Source organism: Lotus japonicus, chromosome 6 (genome assembly GCF_012489685.1).
Source record: "Lotus japonicus ecotype B-129 chromosome 6, LjGifu_v1.2".
NCBI lineage: Eukaryota > Viridiplantae > Streptophyta > Magnoliopsida > Fabales > Fabaceae > Lotus > Lotus japonicus.
In genome coordinates this window covers 52,730,966-52,746,426 of record NC_080046.1, presented here as the reverse complement: position 1 = coordinate 52,746,426, position 15,461 = coordinate 52,730,966, and the positions used below count along the sequence as shown (strand labels likewise).

The following is a 15,461-nucleotide window of genomic DNA, read 5'->3' as shown; positions in this document are numbered from 1 at the left end:
CTTTGAGAATAGAACCCACTCATTTTTTTTCTCCTCCGGATCCGCAGAGGATTTAAGTGGGGGTTAATAGAATACCACTAATGCAGAATGGGCAAGATTTGTTTTTCCACTTTCAGTCCAATTTGAGATCCTACGAAAAAAAAGGGAAGGAAGAAACAATTTTCACATTAAAGATCTGGTTCTTTGTATTTGCTGCAACAACTCTTCCATGGACTATTGAGAAATCAGTTAATCTAGAATGGTATTTGGGGATGACAGATTTAGATTTAAATTTTCAAAAGGAAGTAATTAAAAGGGGTGTTTTATTAATTTATGTGTTCATTGGTGATGAAAGGAAGAAGAAGGTTGTGGTTTTTGTGGGTTTTCCTGGGTTCATGCTTTCATTCCTTGAGAATTCAGACCCTCCTTTCTTTCTTAAATGCTTTGTACCTCACCCATTACACTCTACAGAAAAACCAAACCAGAGAACCTTCTCCAAACCACCATCATCATTTTCTACCATCTGGATCTCATGGAAACTGCTACAAGGTCTCAAACACTTTCCCCCAACCAGTTCACCTGAATTCGAGTTCTGGATGAAACCCCTCTTTCCCCCAACCCAACATCCTCTCCGCCGATGAACTCTTCGTCGATGGCGTCCTTCTTCCCCTCCACCTCCTACCCACCACAACTAAACCCGACCGGACACCCAAGCCTGACCCAGAAACTCCCACCTCAGCGCCACCCAGAACCCTCCCCTGCAATCACCCACTCTGTAACCACCACCCCATCAAAGCGGTGGAAAGACATATTCTGGAAGAGCGACAAGAAAACCGTAGAAGAGAACAACGACAAACCTGCCCTGTACTGTGCTGGATGGAGAGTGAGGAAAGTTGGAGAAGAAGGAAAGAGAGTATGTTACGTTTTTATCCTTTTAACATTAACTTAATCTTAACCAACCATTTTAAGAATATTCCAAGATTCCTTCATCCAACGGTTCTTAGGCCATGGTCCACCATGGACCAATTTTAAAGTTGCTCACCTTAGTGGGCACCATTAAAAAAATAAAATTTTATAAAACATTGATAAACATGTTTTTGTTGGCACCCAAAAATCGTAACGGTTAGAAAGTAGTAGAAATGTATATTTTGTCAACGTGGCAGAGTAGTCGTATAACAATTAGCCGAAGAGGTGCAGTCTGTTGATTTTGCCGATTTGGTAAAATAGAAAATCGATAAGGATTGAATTTTGACAAAGTTTGGATGAAAAGTACAAAGCCTTAGCCCACGATAAAGATATTTCATAAGGTTCTACTAAAAGGCATGCACATGCAGAAGATCACTCAATGGTTCATCCATTAAAAGTATGCAGGTGATTAACACTTGAAGAACCAGCCGAAACAAAGAAGCTCGGTAAACCAAAGCTTCTGGTGACTAGGGGAAGGAACTTCCAACACCTCCACGAATTATAGTTACTAGGAAACGTGGATAGTAACAGAAGTTGATAATTGTCATATGTTAGCCGAATTTGTCTTTATAAATAGAGGAATTGTCATTTGTAAAAAATACACAATTCATCAATCAATCAAACTACAAATTACTCGCATTTACTCTTTGCCCTTACATTTCAATATCTTTACTTTCCAAAGTTTTCTTTGCAGTCTTTCAGCAATTTATCATTGTTGTACTTTATTTATTTAGCTCTATGTCATTTGTTTTCAACCGATTTAAGCATTTCTTTATCCATTTTTGTCTTCGCCTTGGTTTAGTAGTCATTATTCGATGTAAACTTCCCAATAACAATCTCTAAGAGCTTTTTTTTTGGAGGGACATAATCCCTTCCTCGAATAGTCGCTTGACAAAGAAATCTTTACGTTTGTCTCTCAGCCCACCTACACGACTACCCGATCCCCAAATTTATTTTTGTAAACCAACAATTTTTAATATTTGCTATATAGAGGTGAACTACATTTTATTTTTTTTGAATTTGTGAACTATATTTAAATTGACTATCAAATATAATAGAGTTGTCGGGGTTTCTGGTGAATTATTGTGAATTGATAGCGTTATTAAAGACACTATGATTAGCCAATTAATTTGTGGGTGGGGGTGGGGGAGGGCATTAAGTTGGATTGAGGGGTTATATCCGCTCACACTTTACTGGGGTTAGTATGGGTCGACTCGTGACTCTTAGTGTTACAAATTTTTCCTTGTCCCGTGAGGAGAAGTGTAACTCCTCTAGGTCGGGTTTGAAGGCTTCCAATTGATGGGTACGCGCTCCTCCAAGTCCTAAATGTTAAGCTTAGTGGACTTGATAGTGTAACTCCTTCTCTAGGCCAAGTTTTGAGTTTCCAAACTCAAGGATACAAAACCCTCAAAGTCCTAAGTATTGAGATTATTGGCTTGAAGTGTAACCTCTCTTCTAAGTTGACTTTGGGGCTTCTAAACTCGGTAGGTACACAGCTTCCAAGCACTGAACATTAAGCTTTGTGAATTTGAAATGTAACTTGCCATCTAGTTAAGTTAGGTTTAGAACTTAATTCCATTCCTGGATTACGCATTTCTCCGAGTCCTAATTAAGTGAACTTAAGTATAACTTCTCATCTAAGCCGAGTTTGAGGCTTCCACACTCTGGGGTACTATATTTATTTACTTAGATTTGCAAAACATTTTAAATAGCTAAGTCTATATTTTTATAATTAAATAGATTTTCAAAAAATCATGGTCAGCTTGTTTATTTAACCCAATAAAGATGAAACTACAGCTTCCTATGAGCGATCTGATCTATGAGCCTTTTTTCTTTCTTTTTATAAATGAGAAAATAAAACAGACCTAAGACATCCTTGAGCAAAAGAAAGATCCTATCCAAAATCGCACCAAGACAGACAGGTGAAACCATGCATAATATCAATATGGAAGCACCAATTCCTGTACTGGACAGTCATCTCTTTTTTGAACAAAACAATTTATTGGTATTTGCTCAAGATTTCGTCTCCTCTTTATCGTCCGAATATTTGCCTATAAAAAAAAATGTCCGAATATTTGACTGGTGGCTGTCATATGGTCATGGACTTGTTTTAAACATGTGTTGCTGATAGTTGAATAGTCAAACTTGTACTGATTAATTTAGTTATCGTGACTTTACCAGATATTAGTGTTCCTTATTTTATTTAGCACAAAGAATAGATTTGACTTTTACTACCACACAATATATCTCGAAACTAATTTATTGCTTTAACTTTATACTATACACCCTCCGATCACATATATAAGTAAAAAACTTTTTTAGGTTCATTCATTTAATGAATGTATCTAGTTGTTTTAACAACTAGATATATTCATTAAATGAATGAACTTAAAAAATGTTATTTGCTTATATATGTGACCGGAGGGTGTAAACGTCTATAAATTAACTTTGAATAGACTAATTTTAAATGTTTGTTTGAACTTAATTTGGGGTTATGCATAAATAAACACGAAAGCATCGAGGCAGGTCTTGTTTGAATTTGTCAAAACAAAAGAAAAGTAAGTGATTAATATGAAATTTCTGTATAAACTTTAAACAATGCGAGGCTTCATCTACCATTTTAAAGTATATACTCCATACTACTCCCCATCGTATACAAATTAAGCCGCGCGCCCTGACTGTCTCATATTTATTGACATGCATGTGTTATTCAAATATACTTACTACCACACAATTGGTCACTTTCCTTTTTATAGATGCGTGTAATAGAATTCTAATCTAAGTACTCCCTCCGGTCCTATTTATAAGCATGAAAGAGAAAAAAAATCTTGGTCATTTTTATAAGAACCAAATGAAAGTTTGACCTATATTAATTATTTTTTTCCAATGATGCCCTTATTAATTCTAACTTGTAAAATGTGTCTCATTAATTATTCTCTCTCTTTCTCACTTTCCAACATTAATAACAAAGGGTAATTTTGGAAGTTTATTTTGATTCAAGACATATTTAATGCATTTTACCTAGTTTAACTACATTTCTTAAACTATGTGAATTTTTTTTTTGTTGCTTATAAATAGGACCGGAGGGAGTATCTAAGAATTGGGTCTTATTTAAAAATAGTCCATACATACATACGAATTTCTACACCAATCTAGAAATCAAGTCTCAGAGCCCATAAGACGCCCTAGATGACAAGGGCCTCACCTTCAACACGGGATCACCGTTATGGCGTCTCACAATCAAACGTCTTTAACAACCACGACCACACACACTAGAGGAAAAATAGAAGACAACCACTATGAGCCACCAGATCAGCGGTGGTGAAGTAGCCTGCTTCAAGTCGCGATACAATGTTCTCAACTTTCTCTATATCCTAACACGCAATTATTAAAAAAAGGAATATAGCGATCGAGAAGATTGAAGAACATACCAAAGCGGAAGAGAGGCAAAAATCTTTAGGAGTAGCGATTCACGCGTCTCATAATAAAAAATTAGAATGATCTTTAAAGAGAATACTAATTCGTAAAGATGCGTGAATATATATTGACAATGGTATAATATTGGTTTTTTTTTTCTCCCGCTTAATATTCCACAATTGACCGTTATAAGACTAATCATATCACGACTCTTTAATTATATTAAGCGAATTACCCTTTGACCTAAATAAATTTATTTCAATCACATGAATCAAACCTTAAATTAAATTCTTGTGAAGCTCAGATATCCACCACCTTTGTGTTGAACTTGATGAGGTACTAGGTATTGATGTGAATTGTTTTCCTCAACAAGCAAAATTATAGCCTTCGTATTTATTTAAAATAAAATAAAAAGACAAAAAGTAAAATAATAGTATTTATTGCAGACATAACAATTATTGCATCTTGGCCTGAAGTATATCAACTGTTTTAAAACGTGAAGCGGAAAAACCAAAAACGTGACCGCATTTACGGCTCTGACAAACGCACAGTTTCAAAACCCGGGCTAACCACTGCCGTGTCTGTTAAGTCTCCGTTTAATTAATTAATTAATTTAACCAAACGCAAACAACACGTGGTATAAATTAAAATCACCCAAATGAAGAAAAAAAAACAACAAATGATAATCAACACTACTACTAGTAACCAATAATGGGTAGCACAACTTAGAGATAGTTAGACTCTTCAAGCATCTAGTTTAGGGTTAGATTTCTCAGCAACGCGTCTGAAAAATAATTTGTTGATAAAACCGCAGGAGATTAATCTCATGGTTAACGAGAGCACGGAAAAAGTTAGTAGGAGTTGAATTAATATACTACTCCCTCCGTTCCTATATAACTGATACTTTAAGGTTGTGGCACAAATATTAAGAAGTAGCAATTAATATTCTTGTTTTACTAAAATTACTATCTAACTTCCTATTATACCCTTTATCTCTCTTATCAATTCTAACTTTTCAATTTTCCTACCAACAATAAATGAAGGGCACAATTGATAAAGTAACATTAATGCTCTCTTGAAATTGTAAAAGTATCAGTTAAATAGGAACAAAAAAAAGAACCAAATTAATATCAGTTATTTAGGAACGGAGGGAGTAATAATGTGAGTAAAGTTTGGCCAAAACAAACCAAACAGCAAGACATAGCATGAGACAGCAGCAACAAAAGGAAAAGAAAAAGATAAAGAAAAGAACCTCACATCACATGAACAACAAGTACAACACCCACCCATATATTCCTCGTGCTTAATTCAATTTCCCACCACCTAATAAATAAATAAATAAATTTCCAATAAAAAATTAATTACTATTTTGTTATATAAAGATAAAGCCTGGGAAGGATACAAACCTCATCATTCATTACAACACACTTACAACACACTAGCACTTCTCTCTCTCTCTCTCTCTCTCTCTCTTACACACAACAACACAGTATGTCTAGCTCATCGGAATTCTCTGAATTTTCCGGCAACAAGGCGGCGGCGAAGTCGCCGGAGAAGACCACTTTCTCTCAGACTTGTAGTCTCTTGAGTCAATACATCAAGGAGAAAGGTAGCTTCGGAGATCTTACTCTTGGCATGACATGCAACAACACCGAACAAACTGGTAATTAAGAAATCATCCTTAAACTCTCCGAACTTTTTGTCAATTTCGGATTCTTCTATGTTCTTTGTAGGGAATTCAATTTGTTGAATTCTCATGTTAATTTCTTCCTTTTCAATTTCTTCAATTGCTTGCTTGCTTGCTGTGTTGATCTGTTGAGCTGAATGAGAATTTATCAAATTCATAGATCTAACACATGACCCTAGTTTTGTTTTTGCACCTTTGATTTAGAAAGAGATAAAGGAAAATAAATTGTTGAATTTTAAATATTTGTTCCCTTTAGTTTGGTTTATCTTTGTGTTGTTTTGCTTTTGTTTAGAGGTTTGTTTCTGAACATGGAAATATTTTACAGGGGCACCTGAGACTTCTTGTCAGTCTGCAACAACCATGAACTTGTTTCCTGCCAAGGAAAGCAACATGACACCAAAGAATCTGACTCCTATGAATTTGCTCTCTCCACAAGAGATTCCAACCTTGATCAATAATTCTAGGTGAGTTTTTTTGCTTTCTTTAATTTGTTCTGTAGTCATCAATTGATAGCATCTCATACAACCTTAATTAGCTAGCTGTAGAAGAAAATTAATGAGTAATGATCACATAGCAATTGATCCTAAAAGGGGTTTTAGATATCTAAGTTCAAATTTCTTTTATGGATATTTGGTTAATGAAAATTGTGAATTAGACTAATATAGGATCATTTATTCATGATCTGCAGTGCAATTAAGTCTGTGAGCAAAGGGGCTAAAGCTTCACAGTTGACAATCTTTTATGCTGGCCAAGTAATTGTGCTTGATGACTTCCCTGCTGATAAAGCGAGTGAACTCATGTCCTTGGCAACCAAAAGCACCTCCCAAAGCCAGAACAACTCTGTTCAAGAGAACCAGCCTTCATTTGCTCCTAGTCTGATCAGAACATCTGCTGATTCAAGTGCTCCGGTTATTCCTGGTGTGAATATCATCCCTTGTACCGGCACCAACTCTATTCCCGAACACGCTCAGGTGTCATCGAGACCTATTGTTTGCGGTAAGTTCTTAAGATCATTAAGACTAATATTTGAGATACCTGAATGGAGTTTATTTTTATTTTTTTGTATAATGGATGGTGTTTTTTCTGATCATGAATTTCCTTTCTTTACAGATCTGCCAATTGCTAGGAAAGCTTCACTTCATCGGTTCCTGGAGAAGAGAAAGGATAGGTATGCACTCACCCAGATTAATAAAATTTCTCAAGATGAAATATATTGCTTGGTGTGTCTTGTTTGTGTATGAGCTCGTTTGGATCTGGATGCTAATCAAAGAGCACTTATTGAAGCTTATCCAGTGCTTTTTCTAGTAGATAAACTTCAATAAGTGTTCTTTGGTCCGTATCCAAACGGACTCTAAAGCTTAATTAACAATCAAATAAGTTGATTCTCAACTTGCCTAAATGTTAAGTGTTTCTTTTCCTTGTTTCTTTTTTAAATCTTCCAAAACCAAACCCTTTATGGAAACAAACTAGTGAGTTTATTTGACCTTTCCTGAACTATTTGTAGATCTAGTTTCTTGTTTGTGTCATGAGAAATTGATTTAGACATCAGTGAAAAATGATCTTTTTGACAAAGCTAAAATTAGTATTACAACCTTTTCTTCTAACAGATTAATTAAGTTGGTTATGACAATTTGATACTAATGTTATTTCCTTGTTCTGTATTTACAGAATTGCTGCCAAAGCACCATATGAAGTGACAAATCTGATGGGGCATGCTAATAAGCCAGCTGAGTCCATGTCATGGCTTGGGTTTGGTACCAGATGACCTCAAATCTAAGTTCAAACACTGGCCATCAAACCCTTTTATGTCATTTTGAGGAGAATATTTGTCTTGAAAAAAGAATGCTTGCTAGCTAGCTAGCTAGATCTTTTGTTTGCCAGAACTTAAGACTAAGTTTCTGGTTATTTTTTCCTAACTGGATAGCATTATTACTCTTGTTCATTAATGCTGGTGGTTAAAGATATATTATGGGCATCCTGTTAGCCCTATATGTTTGTTAGAACTTACCATAGATCTAACTCTTATATATGATTCTATATATTCATTGTTATCATTAGTCTTGTATTTTCCTTATCTTGCGCTTTGTGATTCAATTTAGCTGTTTTTGTTTTGTGAAAAAAGAATTGAAGTTGTAATGAAACGAAGCCTAAATTATAGTCTTGCTTTTTTATTTTCTAGTAATTATTACTATGAGATTTATATCAAGAGGGGAAACAGTTTGAAGAAACAAATTAAACTGGTAATAATAAGCAATTGGAATCTAATTAGTTTTGATGCTAAAAATTAGACAATCCTAAAGCTAAGATGGGTAAAAAATGAGACTATCCTCTTCCATAGGAGATTTTTAGTACCTCATTAAAATCCTGTCCATAAGGGTAAGATGCTTCTCTGACCCAATTATTTTTCGTTACAAAAAACCGAATAATGATAAGAGTGCAAAGTGTTAAAGATATTTTTACAAGATAACTAAAGTTTTCCCCCCTTTTATTTATTTACTAAAGCAGTAAAGCAAGTTGCTCCTTTTAATAGATCATCAACTTGTCTAATTATCTATTGTAGTTCTCTATCCTATATTTGTTACTCCTTTCTCACTTTTCTTAAAGAAGATTTCCACATCTAGATATGATTTTTTGTTCATATCATGTTGTGCATGTAAGTGGGGAGCGATGAAAATAATTAACACGTATTTCTGGTGTGGGTGGTATATCATGATATCATATCTTACCTAATTTTAAGCATATATCTTGATTATTTGTTTTTGCAATACTTAATTTATTTTTGTAAAACTAAATTCTCTTAATTAAAACATCTTTACAACGTGTGTTCATGATAAAAAAAAAAAAAATCTTTGAGGTGGTAACCTGCTTTTTCTTTCCTTCATCTCTATCATCCTTTTAATCCCTAAAAACATATAAATTCAAATCCTTGACCCGTTCAACACGTTTGGAAGGTTTGGTGGAAAGATATAGAACCAAATATGACGTTGACCTCACAAAACAAACACACATGTTACCAATATTTCTTTTTGGCCTACATCTAATTTGAAAAATGGTATTAGAGTCCATAGTTATATAAAGTTAGAATGGCATTATTATAAAATATAAACACATGTGAAAAAATAAGGTTGTTTAAATGACTCATGAAAAAGTTTGGGTTAAACAACTCATCATTCAATTACATTGGAGATAAGTGAGTTGGAAATAATTAGTTAATAAATAAAATATAGAAATTCCAACTCACTTATCTTCAATATGATTGAATGATGGATTACTTAACTCAAACTTTACCCATGTGAAATACATATTTTTTTATATGTTTGTGTCACAAGAAATACATTTATGCGCTTTACTGTTCTTTCAAGTTGGTTTGGCATTTCACAAAACTGCTATTTATATTTATTTATTCACCAACACAGAACAATTTGAGTTGCCATTCTTTTTTTTTTTTTTGGTCCAAGAGTTGCCATTCTTTTAAAATAATAATCTTATGAAACCATGTCGCACTTGGGCCTCTTTCTTTCTAGATCAGACAAATTTCCGGAGCCCACGATATCAGGCCCAGCAAATTGTATGGTGTAGACCTTGAGAATTTTTTTTTTTTTTTGAAATATGTCTGAATAACATTAAACTTGGACTGGCACGGAGGCCAAAAGGTCCGCAGAAACAAATGAGTTCGCTTCAGAAGGGACTTCCTCAATCCACACTAGACCTTGAGAATTTCAAGGGAAGCTTTAATATAATTTATTGATACCCTCTCTATGCTGTAGTGATTAAAAAATACAAAATGCATACCACAATTTAAAGTGTTACCCAACTAGTCAAGGAAAACTCAGTGTAAGAGAGGATAATTTGTCACAAACTGTGAGGTCAGTGGATGGGATCCCCCCCCCCCAATGAAGCACTCTCAAAATAAACATGGATGCTAGCTGGGTGGCTAACCTGCCACAGGCCTCCATTGGTGTCTTAATCCGGGACAAATTCTCTACGCTCCTAGCTGGCTCAAGTGCAAAGGTTTTCGCCTCTTCCCCCTTAATAGCAGAAGTGTGTGCTATTAGAGAGAGATTAATTATGGGTCACAATCTGGACTGCCCACAAGTAGTGCTGGAATCAGACAACAAACAATTAGCGGATGCATGCAATTCAGGAATCTTGATTGGTGAGACTAGTGCAATTTTGTAGGACATTTCCTACCTAAGAGGACAATTCCACCGCTGTGAGTTTGTTTGGGCTAACAGAGAGAGAAACAAGTCTGCTCACCAAGTTGCCAAGCTCTGCATGGATGACAAGTTGTTGGATAATTAGATGTTTAATCCCCCTCAGGAGCTTCGAAGAACCTTGGTGGCTTTGAAGAATAGCTTTCCAAATCCTCTTTCCTACTAATGGAGCTTAAACATTGACATCCCCTTGACTTCGTGTCCTTTCCTCAGGTTCACACACAACTTGGTAGCAGCTCTCTTGCCCTTGATCTAGTGGACATAACTGAAGATCTTGCTGCTCTCCATCGGTCTGATTTTTCCATTCCTATTTGGCTGTAGCCTTGGTAGTTGGATGCAAAAGTAGCACAACTCCCTGCATTATTGTTGAGTGGAATTTAGTGAAAGTGGTTGGGGCAATTCATTTCACATGTCGATTGCCATGTGAAACTTCTTGGCTTTTAGAAAAGGAGACCACTTTCTTATGTGAATGGATTCTGATGCAGCGGAAGTCGTACTAGGATTGCAAGCGCAAATCCTAAGGAAAAGGTTTCTGGAATCCACCAGAAAGGAAATTAGCAAGCGCTAAAACCCTAGAAAATACACTGGAATCCACCAGAGAAGAAGAGAAAACTCTTAAATTTTATTATCAATCAAAACTCCCATAGGCTATGCCTTACAAGTGCTTAAATAGGAAAAGAAAATATCCTAATAAAAAAATAAATAATATCCTAAAAGATCCTAATTGAAAATAAAAGATCCTAATTGAAAATAAATAAGTTCCTAACAAAAAAATAATTAAGATCCTAAAAGATCCCAATTACAAATAAGTAAAATTACTAAAATACTAAAATTATCTTAAAAAGCTCCTACATCAGTCTCCTCTTCTTGTAAAGAACTCGACCTCGAGTTCACATCACGATAAAGGACTTCAGTTGCCTCAAAATACCAGGATCAAAAGGCTTCCAAATTAAACCAAGGAGAGTGAGTGTTGAATATCTAATAAAAGCACATGGAAAAGAGTGTGGAGACTCCTGTTTTGAAACACTAGCATCCATCTTGTTGATGCCAGGATCAAATTGTTTTCGCCAAACACCATGAAATTGATGGAGTGTGATTTCTGGATGAACTAGCCGTGATTGAAACAACTTCCAGTGGCATGGAATAAATTGTCTGAATTGCGAGTTAGACAAGTTGGATTGCAGTTCCTTTTTCTCAGGCATATTACCAAACAAATGGGGTGCAAACTTGGGAACAAGGACATATCGAACCTGAGGCACAACCATAAGTGTTAGATTGTAAGGTGTGAACACTGCCTCGATGCCCAAATTGACAGAGGTGTCTGGCTCAGATATAACATGGGGTACAACCTCTAAGATGTCATCAGATCTAGATAAAAGAGAACAGTGTGTTGGTGTTGGTGCGCTCTCGCTGCACAAATCATCCATCAACGTTTTTGCCTCATCTTCCAGGCCAACAACAGAGGATGGCGCAAATGAAATTTGAGAATCAGATTCCGAAGAAGTTGCGTACATAGGTCTTGTAGAGGGACATGAATTTGAAGTAGGTTTTGGTAGGGGTTGTGGTAAGGAAATTGGATCTGCAGTCGGTGATACCTAAAAGATCCCAATTACAAATAAGTAAAATTACTAAAATACTAAAATTATCTTAAAAAGCTCCTACATCAGATTCCCGGGCATTGATCAATTCCCCTTGTTTGATTTTTACTTCCAAAGCTCCACTAGTTCCTAATCCTAGGCCACTAAATTGTACAATGATATGTCTGCTTTGTTGCTTTGGACTCATTGAATTGTACTTTGTTTTGTTGGTTGCTTCTTGCCCAGCCTTGTTTTTCCCCTTTGTGGGCTCGGCCTTTGGGCCTTCTCTTCTTTAATCCAACAATGTTTGACCCCAAAAAAGTGTTATATGCATTTTTTCCATATTGCAATAAAAGTGCAGTTTGCACTTTTTCTGTTTTTAAAAACAAAAAACAGTAAGTTTTCAATAACTGTAATCAAATAGGTTTTTTTTAGTTTTGTTTATTGATTTATAATTGACCTGCTCAAATTTACAATGGTGGGAACACCAAGTTTGCAACACTACAACATACCTCAAGATGATGCCACTCAACCCAGCCATGTATCCTGCAATAGGTTATGTATTGCATTGAAAACCTTTGCTCCTTCTGAAAAGGGGATGCATACAATTTTTTTATAAATGAGGTAAATAATTATTAGAAAAACACTAGTTGACAAGTGTCCATGTGATCGCGATGATTCTCCTAGCCACACTTGTTAAGTTTCTACTTCCGCTTATATACCCCTCGTCCCTAATTATATGCTAAAGTTGTAAAATCACGCTTATTAAGAAAGTTTTAATTGATGCATTAATTTTAAAAAAATGGTACAATCTTCTATAGTTACCCCTATTTAAATGGGTAGACTAGGAGGAAAGAGAGTAAAAGTGAGTCAAATTCAAAATTTTAGAATTGAAAAAGCAGTAAATGTAAGGATAAATATGAAAAAAAAATATTAGTTTTTGCATAGTTAGCTTATATTTAGTGACACCACATATGTCTCGATGTTAGCTTATAATTAGGGACGGAAGAAGTATTTTTTTATGTCATAGGTCCAGTTTTTTATCCTACAAGCCCAACTTTCAAGGTTTACGGAGAAGGGTCTAAAGGTAATTAAATCTTATCACATAACTACTATGACTCTCCACTTTACATAGTAATGCCTTTTTTATACATTCGAAAATTTTATTTTTGTGGATGTTATCTATGATTGAAGGGTTTGATGGCCTGTGTTTCGGATTTTCTTTAAATTTCAATCTCACAGATACTAGAACGGGAGTTTCTTTTCCAATTCTCCGCGCTAGAAAGCTATAATGAATTGGTCGTCCTTGGCTTTTGGATGATCCTGAGGTATAACTATAACAACTATCATGCTTCTTTATAAAATTTGTCATCAAAGTTACAGTTACAGTTACAGAATCTTGATCAAATAATGTTAAGATCATATTATATATTCAATACAAGTTTAATCGAACATATATGGTCCGTTTGATTGCAGTTTTTGCAAATTGTATTCAAAAATTGTTTTTTTCAGAAAAAACTGTTTGAGTTAGATGTTTTCCTCCCACCATAGCAAATTTGCCAATAACAGAGTCATCCGTGTGTAATATCACCAAATCACTCACATCCAAAAATGGGTTTCCCAGCGAAGTTTCCCCCTCTATGTCCAATAAACGAGTTACAATTTGCCTAAAGTTAAAAGAAATATTAGCATTGAATGCATGTACATAATAGAAAGCAGAGGATATAGCTACAATGTACAAGAGGAAAGCAGATGATATAGCTACAATGTACAAGAGATAATTTTTCCATGACACTGTAAAGATTTAGTTGTCTGCCTATTCCCATGTGTGTGTAGGGCAAATAGTTTGGCCAAATACTAGTTGAGTTATCAATTATGTTTGTCATTATGTGGTGTTGTTAGATATGGGTTTTAGTCCTCTACTCTTAATGTGGTTTCAGAGAGATTTTCTAAAAAAAATTGTAATATGAAAACTAAGAACTGAAACAGAAAACATATTTTAGTTGTTATGGTATTTAAGTTTTAAAAACTAAAACTGAGAACTATTTTCTAAAACAAGTTTTGAAAACAAACAGGTTTTAAAAGCAGAAAACTGTTTTCAAAAACAGTATTCAAACAGGCCCATAAATTTGTTGAATTAAATAAACAAAGATGCATACAATTATTTTTAAGTTTATCCAAAAGTTTGTTTTTATCAAATACTGTAGCTAAAGTTGGGGGTGAACAAATTGGATAATAATTGTGAAATCTAGTTGAATGTTAGTAAAATTGTACAAGACATTTTACCTGTTACCATGTTTGCTTGTATCTTTGATGTGGTATTGTGACTTGGGGTGGAGTCGTAGACTTTGGCTACTAATAGTTGTTGATGTGCACTTAGCGCGCTGGAAAAACAATGGGGGGATTTTATAGCTAGTTGTTGTAGTTTCATGCTATGTTTTTCGTTTCTTGTTAGTTATCTAATCTTTTAGTATTCTGGAGGATATAACATTACAATTCTAATTTGTATGACCATGTTATTAGGGCCTTTAAAACATGAGTAGTTTGTATCACTATATCTCACTTAGGAGAGACCGTTCGCAAGTCCTGTTATAAAGAAATCGTAAGCATTCTCATCATTGTTGGATCTCTCTAATTATTCTCAAAAGAATATATTGCAGATAACATTTATCTATTTACACGACAACATTAATGAATGCAATGCAGAGTTAGTTTTTTATTTGATTCAAGCTAGATTAAGGGTCACCTCCCCCTAGTGGTTCTTCTTACTTGAAGTTTATTGACAACACTCAACATGAAGCTAAGGTACTGCACTTGTATAAAACTCCAAGTGTTTATAATTTTCATATGCATGATAAAATAGATTTCAACATCCATCAAGTCATTCCAAACCAATTCAAGTTTTGTCAACACTATCAAAAACAATTTTCCAATAATTATCAAAGTACTTCGAAACAAAAAATTTCAAACAATACTTATCAAATTTTGAGGAGTATAGTTTCATATCCAAGTCTCCCTCAGTTTTCATAATGATTTGCAGACTTGGAATAATATTTATCCCCAATTGTATTTCACAGAATTTTCCCACATCTTTTTCTCAATCAATTCATGCAATTCTCGATTACTTGTCCTTTGACCATTCTTTGAAGTAAGGATGTGATCTATTACTGAATTGACAAAATAACCATCAGAAATATTTTCGGTGTCATTCGTTGTTGATTACAACATCACCCCCACTGTGTTGACCTTTAACCTTCTTCTAGCCATTTTCTCTAATTGTTGAGTGATGTTGTGGCTTTCCATGCGTTAAGAAACATTGTCATTTTCACTCATTCATTTACTTTTTTTAATGTGTCTAGCCAATATTCTTATGTAAATTTAAAATGATTATGTTAGCATGTTATTTAGTTAGAATGCATGTCTGTGAGTCTTTTTCTCGTCAAATGTTCCGATTTGTCTTGGGTTTGCTCATCCGCGAAGGTTGATATACAAGCACAAATTGTCCCCGTTTTTCAGCTTGTTCTATTAGATTTGAAATTTCTTTTATCATGTTTTCCTTGTAGGCGGCGGATGCGCTACTGCGTCAATTAGAACAGGTTGATCATCCACATACTAATTGAC

The 15,461-nt window shown here is 34.8% G+C and overlaps 2 protein-coding genes across 2 annotated transcripts; one reads left to right on the top strand and one right to left on the bottom strand.

Annotated features, from left to right (window-relative positions):
• Positions 1-5,762: 5,762 nt before the first annotated feature.
• LOC130723305 (protein TIFY 10A-like) lies at positions 5,763-8,114 on the top strand. Its single transcript, XM_057574302.1, has 5 exons — positions 5,763-6,025; positions 6,375-6,513; positions 6,738-7,045; positions 7,160-7,217; positions 7,718-8,114. Exons 1-5 carry the CDS (start codon positions 5,854-5,856, stop codon positions 7,812-7,814), a joined length of 774 nt encoding a protein of 257 aa, XP_057430285.1. The 5' UTR covers positions 5,763-5,853; the 3' UTR covers positions 7,815-8,114.
• A 2,535-nt stretch (positions 8,115-10,649) lies between these two features.
• On the bottom strand, positions 10,650-11,851 carry LOC130723306 (uncharacterized). Its single transcript, XM_057574303.1, has one exon. The coding sequence runs from the start codon at positions 11,775-11,777 to the stop codon at positions 11,154-11,156; it is 624 nt and encodes a 207-aa protein (XP_057430286.1). The 5' UTR covers positions 11,778-11,851; the 3' UTR covers positions 10,650-11,153.
• Between the last annotated feature and the right edge of the window lie 3,610 nt (positions 11,852-15,461).

Coding starts and splice junctions, on each gene's coding strand:
- LOC130723305 (XM_057574302.1), top strand. CDS start 5,854: ATGTCTAGCTCATCGGAATTCTCTGAATTTTCCGGCAACAAGGCGGCG. Junction 6,514..6,737: donor ACCTTGATCAATAATTCTAG/GTGAGTTTTTTT, acceptor CATGATCTGCAG/TGCAATTAAGTCTGTGAGCA. Junction 7,046..7,159: donor ATCGAGACCTATTGTTTGCG/GTAAGTTCTTAA, acceptor CTTTCTTTACAG/ATCTGCCAATTGCTAGGAAA.
- LOC130723306 (XM_057574303.1), bottom strand. CDS start 11,777: ATGTACGCAACTTCTTCGGAATCTGATTCTCAAATTTCATTTGCGCCA.